The sequence below is a fragment of the Somniosus microcephalus genome, chromosome 17, assembly GCF_052327205.1.
Source record: "Somniosus microcephalus isolate GS21.2 chromosome 17, FLI_Smic_1.0, whole genome shotgun sequence".
Taxonomy (NCBI): Eukaryota; Metazoa; Chordata; class Chondrichthyes; order Squaliformes; family Somniosidae; genus Somniosus; species Somniosus microcephalus.
The window spans coordinates 92,203,001-92,220,065 of NC_141003.1; the positions used below are offsets into that span (position 1 = coordinate 92,203,001).

General features: G+C 49.9%; 1 protein-coding gene across 1 annotated transcript in view; it reads left to right on the forward strand.

Moving 5' to 3' along the window:
- LOC147105922 (semaphorin-3E-like) overlaps positions 1-17,065 on the forward strand; it is a 415,428-nt gene that overhangs the window by 381,485 nt on the left and 16,878 nt on the right. The window contains exon 15 of the mRNA XM_086010850.1: positions 15,807-15,874. Coding sequence (XP_085866976.1) covers positions 15,807-15,874 — 68 coding nt within the window. The remainder of the gene's footprint in view (positions 1-15,806; positions 15,875-17,065) is intronic.

Genomic DNA, 17,065 nt, shown 5'->3' on the forward strand with positions numbered 1-17,065 from the left:
GTCTTTGCTCCATTTCCAAATTACTCCTGTTTGTAGCAGTTCATTAAGAGGGTGTAGAAGAGTTGATAAGTTTGGTAAAAATTTATGATAGTAATTTATTAATCCCAGGAACGACCTTAATTGTGAAACATTTTCAAGTGCTGGGGCTTTTATGACCGCTTCAATTTTTTCAGGTGACTTATGCAACCCTTCCTTAATAATTATGTGGCCACAATATGATATTTGATTTTGGAAAAATTCGCACTTGGGGCGATTTGCTCGTAGGCCCCGTTCTCTCAGCCTAGTGAGCACCTGCTCCAAATTGGCAAGGTGCTCGTTGTCATTTTCTCCTGTTACAAGGATGTCGCCTAGGTAGCATTGAGTCCCCGGAATCCCTTGGAGGACTTGCTCCATAGCTCTTTGCCAGATAGCTGGAGCGGATGCTACTCCGAAAACCAGTCGATTGTACTGGTACAGACCTTTGTGTGTATTTATCGTGAGATATTTTTTAGAGGCCTCTTCAACCTCCATCTGTAGATATACCTGTGCCAAGTCAATTTTGGTGAAACATTTCCCTCCGGATAGTGAGGCGAAAATATCTTCTATCCTCGGAAGAGGATACTGTACCGTGTGAAGGACCGGGTTTACAGTCACCTTGAAGTCTCCACAGATGCGAATTTTTCTCTGTTCTTCAGATTTATCATTATTCAATGCTTTCTTCATGACTGGAATGATGGGTGTTGCCCACTCGCTCCAATCTATTTTGGATAATACGCCTGCATTTTCCAAATTCTCCAGCTCTGCCTCAACTGCTGGACGAATTGCGTATGGCACCGGTCTTGCTTTAAAAAACTTGGGAATTGCTGCATCTTCCACTTTTATTGAGGCGGTGATGCCTTTCAAGGTTCCTAGTTTCTCTTGAAACACTTCTTTGGCGTTGACCAAGATGTCTTTTAATCATTCAGGTATGACGTCATCATCGTTTTTTTTCTTACTGGTCACCATCAGTGCCTGAATGGAGTGCCAGTCTAAATGTATTTTCCTGATCCATTCACGTCCCAACAGCGGTGGGCCACCATCTTGTAGAATGTATAAATACAACTTTTGTATTTCCTTGCCGTTGTATACAACAGGCACCCTTATTTTCCCTCTGGGGTATACTTTGTGCCCCGTATATGTTTTCAAGATAATGGATGTGTCTTTCAAAGGTATATGCGTAAATAGCCGCTCGTAATCCCGTCGATTTATGACGGTCAGAGCTGATCCTGTATCTAGCTCCATTTTAACTGGGGACCCTGCTAGCATGAGGGTAACCCAAATGGTCTGGTAATCATCATTGGCAAGTACATTATGTTATTTGAGACAGCTTAGTCTCTTGTTTTCGGAGACGCTATCGCTCTTCTGGTCTTCGGAGCTACTGTCCGTCATCATTTGTACCTTTCTGTACTTTTCTTTATTGATTTTTTTTTCCTGTCTGTGGATTTATTTTGTCCAGATCGGCATACCCGTGCAATGTGTCCAATCTTTCCGCATTGCCTGCATGCTTTGTCCTTGAACCAGCAGTCTCTCTGGTCATGGGTGGATCTGCCGCAGCGAAAACATCTCTCGAAACCCTGTGTCATTTCATGGGTGCCGAAGTCCTGTGTCTTTTGTTGTATCTCTGCAGCTCCTCTTGTGGCTGCTTCGTATGATACAGCCATACTGAAAGCCTTGTCCAGTGTTAAATCCTTTTCAGAAAGCAGCCTTTTCTGTGTTCCTTCACTTAAGAGACCGCAGACGAATTTGTCTCGAAGATAATCTGCTAGTCCTGCCCCGAATTGGCAGTGTTTTGATAGCTTTCTTAATTCAGTGAGGTAATCAGCGTTACTTTCATTCTTGTGTTGATTTCTCTTGAAGAATTTGAATCGTTCCGCTATCAGCAGCGGTGTTGGGTTTAAGTGCTCCTGTAGGGTATCAACAATTTCTTTAAAATTCTTGTCCTTTGGTTTGGCTGGAGTGATTAAATTTCGTAACAGCCCGTATGTCTTTGCGCCCATTAGATTTAGCAGTACTGAAGATTTTTTTTCATCTTCTATTCCATTTGCAGTGCAATATACCTCCACTCTTTCCACATATGTGGTCCAATCCTCTATCTCGTTATCAAAAGCATCAATATTGCCAGACTTAGGCATCTTAGAAAAGATATGGCGCTTCCTGCGCTTTCCCGCCGCTGCTGCCGATGACAACGCTGTTTCCCGCGGTTTCCGTTCTTTTTTTATTTATTTATTTACAGTTGGAGACTCGTTCCCGCCGGACTTTCTCTCTGGGTCTGAACACCAACCTGCTTGCAGCGCCGGCCGTCTCCCGAGTGCTCCCTCCCCGTCTGTTACTGCTTGCCTCCGATTTCGCTGCTTGGCCCAGCTGTAGAGCCAGCCGCTGGAGCCCCAGCCTGACGCACAGGAAGGATTAGCGCAGTACCTGCCACCAGCTTGGCCAGCTGGTGAAACCACAGCTTCTTTCACTTTCTTGATTCTTCTGGACGCCAGAGGAATCGATGTCCTTGAGGTGCTGCCGAATTGCAGGTAAGTCCGTTTCCACTTCGTCGCCACTGTTGTGTCTGTGTGTTGATAGAGACACTGAAGACAGGAGTTGGTTTGATAGGTGTTTACTAAACAAAGTCTGGAGGGGAACTAACAGATACAACACAATATACAGGCTTATATAGCCCGAGTGGCCATTACCGGCATTACAGTACACATGGGGCTCTTAAAGGCACATACACTAAAACTTGTATTTATATAGCGCCTTTAACATAGTAAAGCGTCCCAAGGCGCTGCACAGGAGTATTGTAAGACAAAAAATTTGACACCAATCCACATAAGGAGAAATTAGGGCAGGTGACCAAAAGCTTGGTCAATGAGGTAGCTTTTAAGGAGCATCTTAAAGGAGGAAAGAGAGGTAGAGAGGTGGAGAGGTTTAGGCAGGGAATTCCAGAGCTTAGGGCCCAAGCAACAGAAGGCACGGCCACCAATGGTTGAGTGATTATAATCAGGGATGCTCAAGAGGGCAGACTTAGAGGAGCGCAGATATCTCGGTGGGTTGTGGGGCTGAAGGAGATTACAGAGATAGGGAGAGGCGAGGCCATGGAGGAATCTGAAAACAAGGATGAGAATTTTGAAATCGAGGCATTGCTTAACTGGGAGCCAATGTAGGTCAGCGAGCACATGGGTGATGGGTGAACGGGACTTGGTGCGAGTTAGGACACGGGCAGCCAAGTGTTGTATCACCTCAAGTTTATAGAAACATAGAAACATAGAAGATAGGAGCAGGAGTAGGCCATTCGGCCCCTCAAGCCTGCTTCACCATTCAATGAGATCATGGCTGATCATTCAAATTCAGTACCCTGTCCCTGCCTTCTCCCCATATCCCTTGATCCCTTTAGCCTTAAGAAATATATCCAACTCCTTCTTGAATATATTTAATGAACTGGCCTCCACCGCCCTCTGTGGCAGAGAATTCCACAGGTTCACCACTCTCTGGGTGAAGAAATTCCTCCTTATCTCAGTCCTAAATGGCTTATCCCTTATCCTTAGACTATGACCCCTGGTTCTGGACTCCCTGGCCATCGGGAACATCCTTCCTGCATCTAGTCTGTCCAGGCCTGACAGAATTTTATAGGTTTCGATGAGATCCCCTCTCAATCTTCTAAACTCCAGTGAGTATAAGCCCAATCGACACAATCTCTCCTCATACGTCATTCCTGCCATCCCAGGTATCAGCCTGGTGAATCTTCGCTGCACTCCTTCCATGGCAAGAACATCCTTCCTCAGATAAGGCGACCAAAACTGCACACAATACTTAAGGTGCGGTCTCACCAAGGCCCTGTACAACTGCAGCAAGACATCCTTGTTCCTGTACTCGAACCCTCTTGCTACGAAGGCCAACATACCATTTGCCTTCTTAACCACCTGCTGCACCTGCAAGCTTACCTTCAGCGACTGGTGCACAAGAACACCCAGGTCTCTTTGCACTTCCCCTTCTCCCAATCTATTGCCATTCAAATAATAATCTGCCTTCCTGTTTTTGCCACCAAAGTGGATAACCTCACATTTATCCACATTATAGTGCATTTGCCATGTTTCTGCCCAATCACCCAACCTGTCCAAATCATACTGGAGTTTCACGACATCCTCCTCACAGCATACCCTCCCACCCAGCTTTGTGTCGTCTGCCAATTTGGAGATATTACATCCAATTCCCTCATCCAGATCATTAATATATATTGTGAACAGCTGGGGTCCTAGGACCGATCCTTGCGGTACCCCACTAGTCACTGCCTGCCCCTCGGAAAACGACCCGTTTATTCCAACTCTTTGCTTTCTATCTGCCAACCAGTTCTCTATCCAAGTCAATACCTTGCCCCCAATCCCATGTGCCTTAATTTTGCACGCTAATCTCTTATGCGGGACCTTATCGAAAGCCTTCTGAAAGTCCAAATACACCACATCCACTGGTTCTCCCTTATCTATTTTACCAGTTACATCCTCAAAAAATTCCAATAGATTAGTCAAGCACGATTTACCTTTTGTAAATCCATGTTGACTTTGTCCGATCCTGTCACTGCTTTCCAAGTGCTCTGCTATTATGTAGGGTAGAATGTGGGAGGCCAGCCAGGAGTGCATAGGAATATTCAAGTCTAGAGGTAACAAAAGCATGGATGAGAGTTTCAGCAGCGGATGAGCTGAGGCAAGGGCAGAGACAGCCGATGTTACGAAGGTGGAAATAGGTGGACTTAATTATGCTGCGGATATGTGGTCGGAAGCTCATTTCAGGGTCAAATATGACACCAAGGTTGCGAACAGTGTGGTTCAGCCTCAGACAGATGTTAGGGAGAGGGATGGAGTCAGTGGTTCAGAAGGAGGTCATTCGGCCCATCTTGTCTGTGCTGCCTCTTTGAAAGAGCTCTCCAGTTAGTCCCACTCCACCTGCTCTTTCCCCGTAGCCCTGCAAATTTTCCCTTTTAAGTAGAGATCCAATTCCCTTTTAAAAGGTATTATTGAATCTGCTTCCGCTGCCCTTTCAGGAAGTGCATTCCAGATCAAAACAGCTCACTGAGTAAAAAAAAATTCGGCTCATCTCTCCCTGGCTTTTTTGCCAATTAAAGACAATGCAAGTTGTTGTTGTTGTTGTTACAGCTGTGAGGCAACAACACATTCCATGACTTTGGGATGAAAGGGCGAGCGGAGTTGGGCTGTGGTGGAAGGAATGGAGAGGTTGAGAGTTTTTATTTGAGAGGGGAGGTGATAAATAAGATAATGGGTCGCAAAGGGTCCTGAATAAGGCTGGAAGTTTAGCCATATTGGGTGGTCCCAGGAATGTATTGCATCTGCTCCATGCTGTATTTAATCTGTAGTTTTTTTGAGCTGTGAGTAGTCCCAGCACTATCATTACCTCATATTGACTGAACACATCGGTGTCCATACACTCACAGACACAGACTCATGGACAAATAAAGTTCATTTTTACTTTATGTACTTTATCTCTGAAACCTTCTGAACAGCAGATCCTTCCAGTTGAGCTTAGTACATTTGCTATCTCCCGATCACCCGTAATACCAGTCTCCATCCGTTCCCATTAGTAATCTGTCTGAACTATGAACTATCTCAACAACACTTACAAGGCCAGTGTCTTGTGATGAAATATGCCATTCATCAGACTCTGTAGTTAACTGTATATATTGTATTGCCTGCTCCGGTGTTTGTACCTTGTATTGTGTATAGGGCACCGCCCCCTTTGTGTGTCGGCTCCACCCATACCTGGCCCTACTTAAGACAAGTCCAGGCTTGTCTTGCAGTAGAACAGCAGCATGCTAGGTGAAGCTAGGTGCAGACACCGGCATCTTTTCTTTACTAATAAAAACCTTGTTTTATTCTGCTAACTTCGAGTCTTGGAGTTATTGAGGCGCGTCATGTCTATCTCAAAGAATCATTACTACAATATTAAGTTCTGCACAATGTATGGGTAGAAAGAGGGATGAGGTCTTGCAACAAGAATTTAGGGAGCTAGGTAGCAGATTAAAAAGCAGGACCTCAAAGGTTGTAATCTCTGGATTACTTCCAGTGCCACGTGCTAGTGAATATAGGAATAGGAGGATAGAGCAGATGAATGCGTGGCTAAAGAGTTGGTGCAGGAGGGAGGGCTTTAGTTTCCTGGATCACTGGGTCTGCTTCTGGGGAAGATGGGACCTGTACAAGTAGGACGGGTTGCACCTGAACCAGAACAGGACCAACATCCTTGCGGGGAGGTTTGCTAGTACTGTTGGGGGGGGTTTAAACTAACTTGGCAGGGGGATGGGATACGGAGTGGAGCTATAGTAGGGGGTGATGCACAGCCAAATATAGAGGAAAAAACAAGTCAGCCTGGAAGGCAGAGCAAATATGTAATGGCACAAGGGAGTATGGCAAGGCTGGATGGCATTTATTTTAATGCAAGGAGTCTTGCGAGTAAGGCAAATGAATTGAAGGTGTTGATGAAAACATGGGAGTAAGATATTGTTGCTATCACAGAGACATGGTTGAGGGATGGGCAGGACTGGCAGCTAAATATTCCGGGGTATAGAATCTTCAGGCGAGACAGAGGGGGGTGTAAAAGAGGAGGGGGTGTCACAATATTAATTAAGGAGTCAATTACTGCTGTAAGGAGGGATGATATCTTAGCAGGTTCCTCTAATGAGGCCATATGGGTAGAATTTAAAAACAAAAAGGGGGCAAGCACTTTGCTGGGAGTGTACTATAGGCTCCCAAACAGTCAGGGGTAGATAGAGGAAATAATAGGGTAATAATAGTAGGGGATTTCAACTTCCCCAATATTAACTGGGATAGTCAGACTGTGAAAGGCTTAGAGGGTGCGGAATTCTTAAAGTGCATCCAGGAGTGCTTTTTGAGCCAGCATGTAGAAAGTCCTACAAGAGAGGGGGCGGTACTGGACCTAATTCTAGGGAATGTAGCCGGGCAAGTGGTAGAAGTGTCAGTAGGAGAGCATTTTGGTGACAATGACCATAATTCGGTGAGATTTAAGGTAGTCATGGAAAAGGACAAAGATGGACCGGAAATAACAGTTCTAAATTGGGGAAAGGCCGATTTTAATATGATAAGGCAGGATCTGGCCAAAGTGGACTGGGATCAGCTACTTGTAGGAAAATCCACATCAGAGCAGTGGGAGTCTTTCAGAAAGGAAATAGAGAGAGTACAACGCCAACATGTTCCTGTAAAGGTCAAGGGTGGGACCAACAAGCCCAGGGAACCCTGGATGTCAAGGGATATACAAGAATGGATCAGGAAAAAAAGGGAGGCTTTTGGCAGATACAAAGGACTAAAAACAGTGGAAGCACTAGAGGAGTATAGAAAGTGCAGGGGGGTACTTAAAAAAGAAATTAGGAGAGCGAAAAGGGGGCATGAAAAAACATTGGCGGGCAAAATAAAGGAAAATCCCAAGGTGTTTTATAAGCATAGTAAGAGCAAGAGGATAACCAGGGAAAGAGTAGGGCCCATTAGGGACCAAAGTGGCAATCTGTGTGTCGAGTTGGAAGATGTGGGTGAGGTTTTAAATGAATATTTTGCATCTGTGTTCACTATGGAGAAGGACGATGTAGGCATAGAAATCAGGCAGGGGGATTGTGATATACTTGAACAAATTAGTATTGAGAGGGAGGAGGTACTAGCGGTTTTAGCGGGCTTAAAAGTGGATAAATCCCCAGGCCCAGACGAGATGTATTCCAGGCTGCTGTGTGAGGCAAGGGAGGAGATTGCAGGGGCTCTGACACAAATTTTCAGAACCTCTCTGGCCACAGAGGAGTTGCCAGAGGGCTGGAGGACAGCTAACGTGGTACCATTATTCAAGAAGGGTAGTAGGGATAAACCAGGGAATTACAGGCCAGTGAGCCTAACATCAGTGGTAGGGAAATTATTGGAAAAAATTCTGAGGGACAGAATTAGTCTTCACTTGGAGAGGCAGGGATTAATCAAGGATAGTCAGCATGGCTTTGTCAGGGGGAAATCATGTCTAACCAATTTGATTGAATTTTTCGAGGGGGTGACTCGGTGTGTGGATGAGGGTAGTGCAGTTGATGTAGTCTACATGGACGTCAGTAAGGCTTTTGACAAAGTCCCACATGGGAGACTGGTCAAGAAGGTAAGAGCCCATGGGATCCAGGGCAATTTGGCACATTGGATCCAAAATTGGCTTAGTGGCAGGAGGCAGAGGGTGATGGTCGATGGTTGTTTTTGTGACTGGAAGCCTGTGTCCAGTGATGAACCGTAGGGATCGGTGCTGGGTCCTTTGCTCTTTGTAGTGTACATTAATGATTTAGATATGAATGTAGGAGGTATGATCAGTAAGTTCGCAGATGACACGAAAATTGGTGGAGTGGTAAATAGCGAGGAGGGAAGCCTCAGGCTACAGGATGATATAGACGGGTTGGTTAGATGGGCAGAGCAGTGGCAAATGGAATTTAACCCTGAAAAGTGTGAGGTGATGCATTTTGGATGGACTAACAAGGCAAGGGAATACACCAAGAATGGTAAGACCCTAGGAAGGACACAGGATCAGAGGGACCTTGGTGTGCATGTACATAGATCCCTGAAGGCAGCAGGACAGGTAGATAAGGTGGTTAAAAAGGCATATGGGATAGTTGCCTTCATTAGCCGAGGCATAGTATATAAGAGCACGGAGGTTATGATGGAGCTGTACAAAACGCTAGTTAGGCCACAGCTGGAATACTGTGTGCAGTTCTGGTCGCCACACTATAGGACGGATGTGATTGCATTGGAGAGGGTGCAGAGGAGATTCACCAGGATGTTACCTGGGCTGGAGCGCTATGAAGAGAGACTGGGCAGGCTGGGGTTGTTTTTCTTAGAGCAGAGAAGGCTGAGGGGGGACCTGATTGAGGGGTACAAAATTATGAGGGGCATAGATAGGGTAGATAGAAAGGAACTTTTCCCCTTAGTAGAGGGGTCAATAACCAGGGGGCATAGTTTCAAGATAAGGGGCAGGAGGTTTAGCGGGGATTTGAGGAAAAACTTTTTCACCCAGAGGGTGGTTGGAATCTGGAACTCACTGCCTGAAAGCGTGGTAGAGGCAGGAACCCTCACAACATTCAAGAAGCATTTAGATGAGCACTTGAAACGCCATTGCATACAAGGCTATGGACCAAGTGCTGGAAAATGGGATTAGAATAGACAGGGCTTGATGGCTGGCGCTGACACGATGGGCTGAAGGGCCTCTTTCTGTGCTGTATAACTCTATGGCCTAGAAATTCAGTTGGTTGCGCCAGGCGTTAGCGCCTTAGGAGGAGCAGATCTCGAGCGCTAGGCGCTTAGCGCCCGGGCGCTGCGCGATCTTCGCCTCGCCCCAACTTCAGTAGACATTTAGCGCCGGCGCAAAGTCTTTGCGCGCGCTCAGCTGCACGCGCAGATCATGACGTCATTTCGTCGTGCAACGCCCTTTGTGCGCCCGGAACCGGAACTTCACTCCCGCCGCCCCATTGTGCGCCGGGCGGCCCTAACGACTGTGAAGTGGAACGGTACACAGCCGAGGTGGGCCGTGGGGAGCGCAAATTAAAGGGCACTTACCCTGCACTATAAATGGCAGCCATTTTGCAGCATTCACTCTTGTGCAACGGATTTTTGGAGAGAGACCAAGGAAGAGAGCTTACTGCTTTGGCCCAACACTAGACAGGTCTTTTTGGCTTCAGGCCAGAGCTGTGCAATTCTCTTTGCCTTCATTGAGATCTCAGTGTTTGCCAGCATATTATGGGGGCTGCATTGGGTGCCAACGCTGAGTTTCAGCCTTATGTCGGAAGGGCTTACAGACGCCGTGAGAGAGTGGCAGCCCTGGCTAGACGCAGAGGGAGCAACAGGCGTCGCCAAGTGAGGCCTTACCCACCCAGGGTATACCGCCAGCAGTTCTCCTATCTCAACATGTCTGCCGCGCAGTGTGTTAGGAGACTGCGATTCAGAAGGGAGGTGGTCACAGACATCTGCCAGCTGCTTCACAGAGATCTGCGTCCACAGCTGATGCGCAGGACATCTCTGTCGGTGGCAGTGAATGTGACGGTGGCTCTCAACTTCTATGCCACCGGCTCCTTCCAATCCGCTACTGGGGACATCGCTTACATCTCCCAGTTCGCCGTGCATTGCTGCATCCGCCAGGTGACCAATGCCCTTTTCAGAAGGAGACGTCAATTCATCTCCTTCCCCATGACCCTGGACAAGCAGCAGCAGCGTGCAGTGGGATTTGCAAGAATAGCGGGCTTCCCCATGGTGCAGGGCGCCATTGACTGCACGCATGTGGCTTTGCGGGCACCTCTGGAGCATGCCGAGGATTACCGCAACCGGAAGGTCTACCATTCCCTCAACGTACAGCTGGTGTGTGACCACAGGCAGCGCATCCTAGCTGTCAATGCCCGCTTTCCAGGCAGCAGCCACGATGCCTTTATCCTGCGACAGACAACTGTGGCTGACATGTTCCAGGCACAGTCTCACCCAAGAGGATGGCTTATCGGGGACAAAGGCTATCCTTTGTGTACCTGGCTCATGACCCCGCTCCGCGCGCCCACGACCCCTGCTGAAGAGGCATACAACGAGAGCCATCAAGCGACCAGGAACCTCATCGAACAAACAATCGGCGTCCTGAAGCAACGGTTCCGCTGTCTGGATCGCTCCGGGGGAGCCCTCCAGTATTCGCAGGAGCGAGTCTCCCAATTCGTCGTCGTTTGCTGCATGCTGCACAACCTGGCTATCCGCAGGACTCAGGCACTGCCACCTCACGTTGGACCACCACCTCAGGAGGAGGAGCAGGAGGAGCATGAGGAGGAGGAGGACGAGGAGTACCAGCCCAGGAGGGAGGCAGAAGGTCCAAGGGCCGCCCGTCGGCGGCTTATTGAACGTCACTTCTAGGCCCCCTGTCAGGGAATGGCTTGTGCCAATGAAAGAACGTGATTGCAGCCGCTGCGCAAGCCCTCAGCCGGTTAAGGCAACAAACACTTCAAAGATCAAACATGGACAATGTGAATAAATAAAATGGTTTATTGTACAAACTCAGGGCCCTTCCCACATGAAAACCAAGAACACACGAAACCCCCAAAAAACACTCACACACATGACTCACTCCCACAACCTGGAGAGGATTAACCAAAGATGTAAATAAAAATGGCCTCATCCTCGGCCTTCAAAAAACAACCATTCCACAAAACACAACATTTGGACACACCCTCTACTTTGTGTCCCGTGAGGGCGATGCCCTCTGCAAACTTTGCCGGCCCCTGGACGCCCTGCTGCTCCTCCTCAAAGTGAGGCCAGTGGCTGCTGCAAGGCTGGGGGAAGGCTCCTGAGGGGCACATGTCGTGACGGCAGATGCCCTTGGGGGTCGGCCGAGACGAGGTCTGGCCCTCGAAGGGCCGGCTGGTGAATGCTGCGGCTGTGGCTGGCCAGCATCAGTCGCTGCAGCAGCTCGTGGCAGCTCCACTGGGGGAGTGGCAGTGGCGGCTGGAGCAATGGGGGCAAGCTGGCGGATGGCAGGCGCTCGCTGGTCGCCTGAGACACTGGCACTCGCCTGGGCCAGCACTGCAGCATTCGCAGCAATCTGCCGAGGGACAGACCGCTGTGCTGCTGCAGCGCGCCGGGTGCCCTGGCGATGCCTGGCTGACACAGCGAGTGTGGCAGCAGTGAGTGCCCATGTTGCCCTGTTCTGTGACCGCATCAGAGCAGCCAGTGACTGCACGGCACTACTGATCACCTGGCCAGTCGCTGCCTGACCTGCCCCGAATTCCGCCAAACTGGTGGCCTGTGAGGCCCCGAATTCGGTCACACTCCGAGACAGGGACTCGATGGCCTCAGGCATCCGTGCCACTACCCCTATGAGCTCCGTGTGCCGGCGCTCTGAGTCCGCGAACATGTCCTCGAGGCGGCGCAACTCCTCGGCGTTGACCGTCTCCGGACTGGAGGCCGGACTCTCCCTCTGGGGAGAAGGCCGCCGAGCTGGCCGACCCTTCCTGCATTGCTGGACGCCGCTGGGCCCAGCAATTGGACTCCCCTCCGACCCTTCCCCCCTCTGGGGAGAAGGCCGCTGAGCTTCCACCCCCCTCCCGCGTTTCTGCAGGCCGCTGGTCCCAGGAGCTACACTCCCCTCCGACACTTCCCCCACGCTCCCCTCCAGGGAAGACGTCTCCCCTACAGTGGCATGGCTTGCCGCGGCTGAGGGTTCCCCTGATGGGCCGCCTTCCTCTTGCTTCTCCTCCTCCTCTTCTTCTGAGGGGCTGTCACTGGCAACTTCAGGGTCCTCCTCCTCACCATCTGAAAGCAGGAAGGCACAAGAGTAGCTTTAGAGTGAGGAGAGGGCGTCAGCGAGGGATGCATGAGTGGTGGCATTCAGCGCATTGGTCGGACAGTGGCAAAGGATGTAGATCTGATGCGCAAGTGGGACGAGAGAGGTCCAAAAAATGATGTCCTTACCATTGGTGCCCAGAACAGGGTCGGCATCTCCAGATGCAACGGGGCCAATCACCCGGGCACCCATGATGCGCTCCACGCGCTGTTGCAGCTCGGTGAGCGGCTGGATCTGGGGTCCGCCTCCCCCGGTCACAGTCCGGCTCCTCTTATTATTGGCCAGCTTGGCCTGCAAGAGAAAGGACGGCCTCTAAGTACAGTGTGTAGCCCTGATCTTGTGTGCACTGCCTCCCATGGTCGAATAGCCTGGCCAGTGTGTAGCCCTGATCTTGTGTGCACTGCCTCCCATGGTCGAATAGCCTGGCCAGTGTGTTAAGTGTACAATGTGCAATTGATGATCATGACTGACCCATAGCTGCTGCATGAGGGCTGGCCATTAGGGCTTTCGGGTCCCTTTGCCCATAATGTGAGGTGCACATGCAAGGATGAGGAGGACACTGGAAAGGGTACTCACCCTGACAATCCTGGCGAGGTCATTTAGTTTCTTGCGGCATTGTACCGCGCTCCTGGGGACCTCACTGTTCGATGTCACCCTGGTGGCGACATGCCTCCAGGCTCTCCGGTAGACGTGGGTCGGCGGCTTCCTCCCATTGTCTGGGATCAAAATATGGCGTCTCTTCTCCACAGCGCTAACCAGCACCCTCAGATCAAGCTCTGAGAAGCGCTGCGCTCGTTCACGGGCCTTCTCCATACTTTGAGGCGCTATATGGGTCCAGCAGCAGTGTTCAGGCCTAGCTGGAGGGCTCCAGTGTGCAGGGCGTGGCAGCAGACCAAGTCGACCCTTCCCCCTTAAGAGCTGGCCGGCGCCAGGGTGTCTGCTGTCAATCAAGAAATGGCCGCACCTGCGCTGCGCCCGGCCTCGGCGGTATCGCTCAGCACCTCCGGCTTAGCGCCTAAAGAGAGCCGTGCATCGCCAGTTTTAGCGCTCGAGCAAACTCTTAAGGCGAAGCTAATGAATATCGGCGAAGTGGCCTCGAATTTGCGCCGGGCGCAAACTTTAGCGGCCGCCCGACTTTACCGCCCCAAAAGTGGCTATAATGAATTTCTAGGCCTATGACTCTATGACTAATAGGAAAAAGATTATATATTTTGCCATTTTAGAATATCTGATGCCTAGTCTGCTTAACTGAAAGCGAAGTTCCAAGAAAGGCCTGCTACTAGAGGAGGTCAGAAGCGAGTTATATTGCCATCAGTTGAAGGGCAGTGTGTGGTTTTGGACATCAATTTATAAGAAGGGTAATAAAGCAATGGAAAAGATGCAGCACAGATTTCCTAGGGTGTTAACAGGGATAAATGGTTCTCGTTATGAGCAGTTCGAGCTTTCCCTGGGACCAAGGTTAAAGGGTGACCTGATAGACAACGTCAGAATTACGAAGGCTTATGATAAGGCAAATAAAGATAGGTTGTTTCCAATGGCAGTAATGAAGGGGCACAAATTTAAAATAATCACAATAAGAATTAAAGCAGGCATTCGAGCATAATTCTTTACACAGAGGGCGGTTAGAATGCAGAATTATCTGCCAAAAACCGTTGTTGAGGCAGAGTCCATAAATTATTTTAAAAGGGAGTTAGATAATTGCTTGAAATAAATATTAAAAGATGTGGGGAGCGAGCAGGAAAAAAGGATTAGGCTCGGTGGCTCATGTAGAGATAACTGCTAGCAGAAACTCGGTGGATCAAGTGAGCAGATTGTGTGCTGTAACGTTCCATGATTCTGTAATCATGATGGAACTTGCTTCTCAAATGAGAAATACTTTGGCTAAGCGAGCTGCCTCATCCGGAGGACAGAAAGGGCTGCACACCGACCATAACTCATCCCTCGATTAATTGCTTGCCTTTTATAATACACACAAGATGCATTTATTCCTTTGGTGTGTCCAGGAAATGACTGCACTGGTGAGGAGGCCATTGCGAATACTATATTACCATAAGCTGCATGTTTAGTTTCCATCATGTACAATTTTCACAGAACTATTTTCACTTTATGTATGGTATAACGGAGTGTCCCGAATGTTAAACTCCCACTGCAGTTTACAAAGGGGGCTGTGAGGCGCTGGGTCTTTTCCAATGGCACATTGGTAGGAATTTTAAGATGAAAAAACAGGTGGGATTTAGTTTTTTTATATTCGTTCATGGGATGTGGGCGTCGCTGGCAAGGCCAGCATTTATTGCCCATCCCTAATCGCCCTTGAGAAGGTGGTGGTGAGCCGCCTTCTTGAACCGCTGCAGTCCGTGTGGCGAAGGTACTCCCACAGTGCTGTTAGGGAGGGAGTTCCAGGATTTTGACCCAGCGACGATGAAGTAACGGCGATATACTTCCAAGTCAGGATGGTGTGTGACTTGGAGGGGAACTTGGAGGTGGTGGTGTTCCCATGCGCCTGTTGCCCTTGTTAAAGTTTTTAAAATCTAAATCCCGACTCCAACATGCCTCCAACCTGCCCACTTTCACCTTTTACTCAGGCGGGACAGGGGGGCAGACAGCCAACTCGCTGCCAGGAGGCGGGTTATATTTTAAATATGATAATGAGGCCCTGAGCCTCTGCTGTAACCTGCTATGCAGGTTTAACTGCAGGCGGCCGGGGATCCTGGGGATCGGGATTTTCAGTAGCTGCCGCGAGGCGAGCACAGCCTCGAGGAGGCAATCTTTGGGGGCCGCGATGAAGCACTCTGGCTCCTCCCGGCCCCCCAAGCTCACCCACCAGCAGTTCACCCCTCCCCAGGGTCAGAGATCGGGCCCCGGCCCCCCCGGGATCCGACCGCCCCCCCCCCCCGGGCTTGGAGCCCACACCTACCTCTTGCTGCGCCGTCCTGTACAGGCAGGGAACCCGTCCGTGACACCACACGCACGCTGTGGAGTTAAAACTCCTGAGCGTGCGGGGAAACCCAGATTTCCGGATTCCCCGTGGTCTACCAGCTCCCCCCCACCAACCCCTCCCCCCCCCCGGCCGGATTGGTAACTTCAAAGTCCAGCCCATTGTGTCTGTAACCATGAGCTGACCTTGTGACTGACATTGTGATGTGCTCCATCAGTTGTAGCTACCATAAGATCGCCTCACTCTCATTAATTCTTTTCTGAATCAAAAATTATTATTTAAATATTTATTTTAAGCACAATGGGCTCCTAACTGATATGATATTTGACCGGAAGTTGGACCCTTTGTTGTCCGCATGCTATGAAATAAGGCCGACTTGTTGAATTAATATCATATCATATCGATGACTCCTCCAATATATGGGAGAAGAATCATATCTGCACATATTGGCATAGACTTAAGAAACCTCATTTTAAGAAAATACTTGGAAGGTAATGCACCTGTAAATATCTTGTCCGCCCCTTTCCTGCAGGCGTTTCCGTAGACAAGATATTCGCCATGGTGATGCGGTCCAGCAGTGCCTCGGCCAGCAGCGGAACGGTAAGTGATTACCCAATGGATAAGATAGAAACATAGAAACATAGAAGATAGGAGCAGGAGTAGGCCATTCGGCCCCTCGAGCCTGCTCCGCCATTCAATGAGATCATGGCTGATCATCCAAATTCAGTACCCTGTCCCTGCCTTCTCCCCATAACCCTTGATCCCTTTAGCCTTAAGAAATATACCTAACTCCTTCTTGAATATATTTAATGAATTGGCCTCAACTGCCTTCTGTGGTAGAGAATTCCACAGGTTCACCACTCTCTGAATGAAGAAATTCCTCCTCATCTCTGTCGTAAATGGCTTACCCCTTATCCTTAGACTGTGACCCCTGGTTCTGGACTCCCCGACCATCGGGAACATCCTTCCTGCATCTAGTCTGTCTAGTCCTGTCAGAATTTTATAAGTTTCAATGAGATCCCCTCTCATTCTTCTAAACCCCAGCGAGTATAAGCCCAATCGACCCAATCTCTCCTCATACGTTTAGATTGTAGTATTCAGTTGATAACACTGGCTGATTGGCCTAGAAATTCAGTAAGGCGCTGCAAGCTTTGCGCCCAGTTACCGCCTAAAGAGGGCTTCTGCGCCAGCAGAGGAGGTTGCGCTGATATTGAGCTCGGCGGTAATGGCGGCGGTAGCCGGTAGCGCTGCGCCGGCACCGATGACGTCATCGGTGTGCGCAGTGCCCCGTTTCCGCCCCGATGCCGGCCCGACGCCCATATTCAGTTGCCGCCGCCTCCTCTGTGGCGGCCGCTACTAACATCCGGAGACCAGGGCCTTACTGCAGCCTTAGTGGGGCGCTTTAAGGTGGAGGTGCGGCCGGCCGCTTTTTCGGCGGCCGCCTGCCCGCACCTCCTTCCCCGGCCTCCTCCACCACCCCCCCCGCGGCAATGCCGGCTGCTTTCCGCGAGCCCGGCACTTCTCCGTGGTGCCGGGCTCATTTGCCGGCACAATCCAGCGGCGATCTCCCCGTTGCAGGCACCTCCACCTTAAGAGAAGGAGGAGGCCTGCAGTACCGCAGCCTGCCGCACCGCATCGGGTGGCGCAGCGGCACCTAGAGCGCTGATATTCAGTTTCAGCGCCCCAAGCGGGGGCGGGCACACCCTGGAATAGCGCCCAGTTCCGACTTGGGGCGCAAAAACTGAATATCTGACGGTCGCAACTGGCTCCGCGCGCTGTGCTAACTTTTGG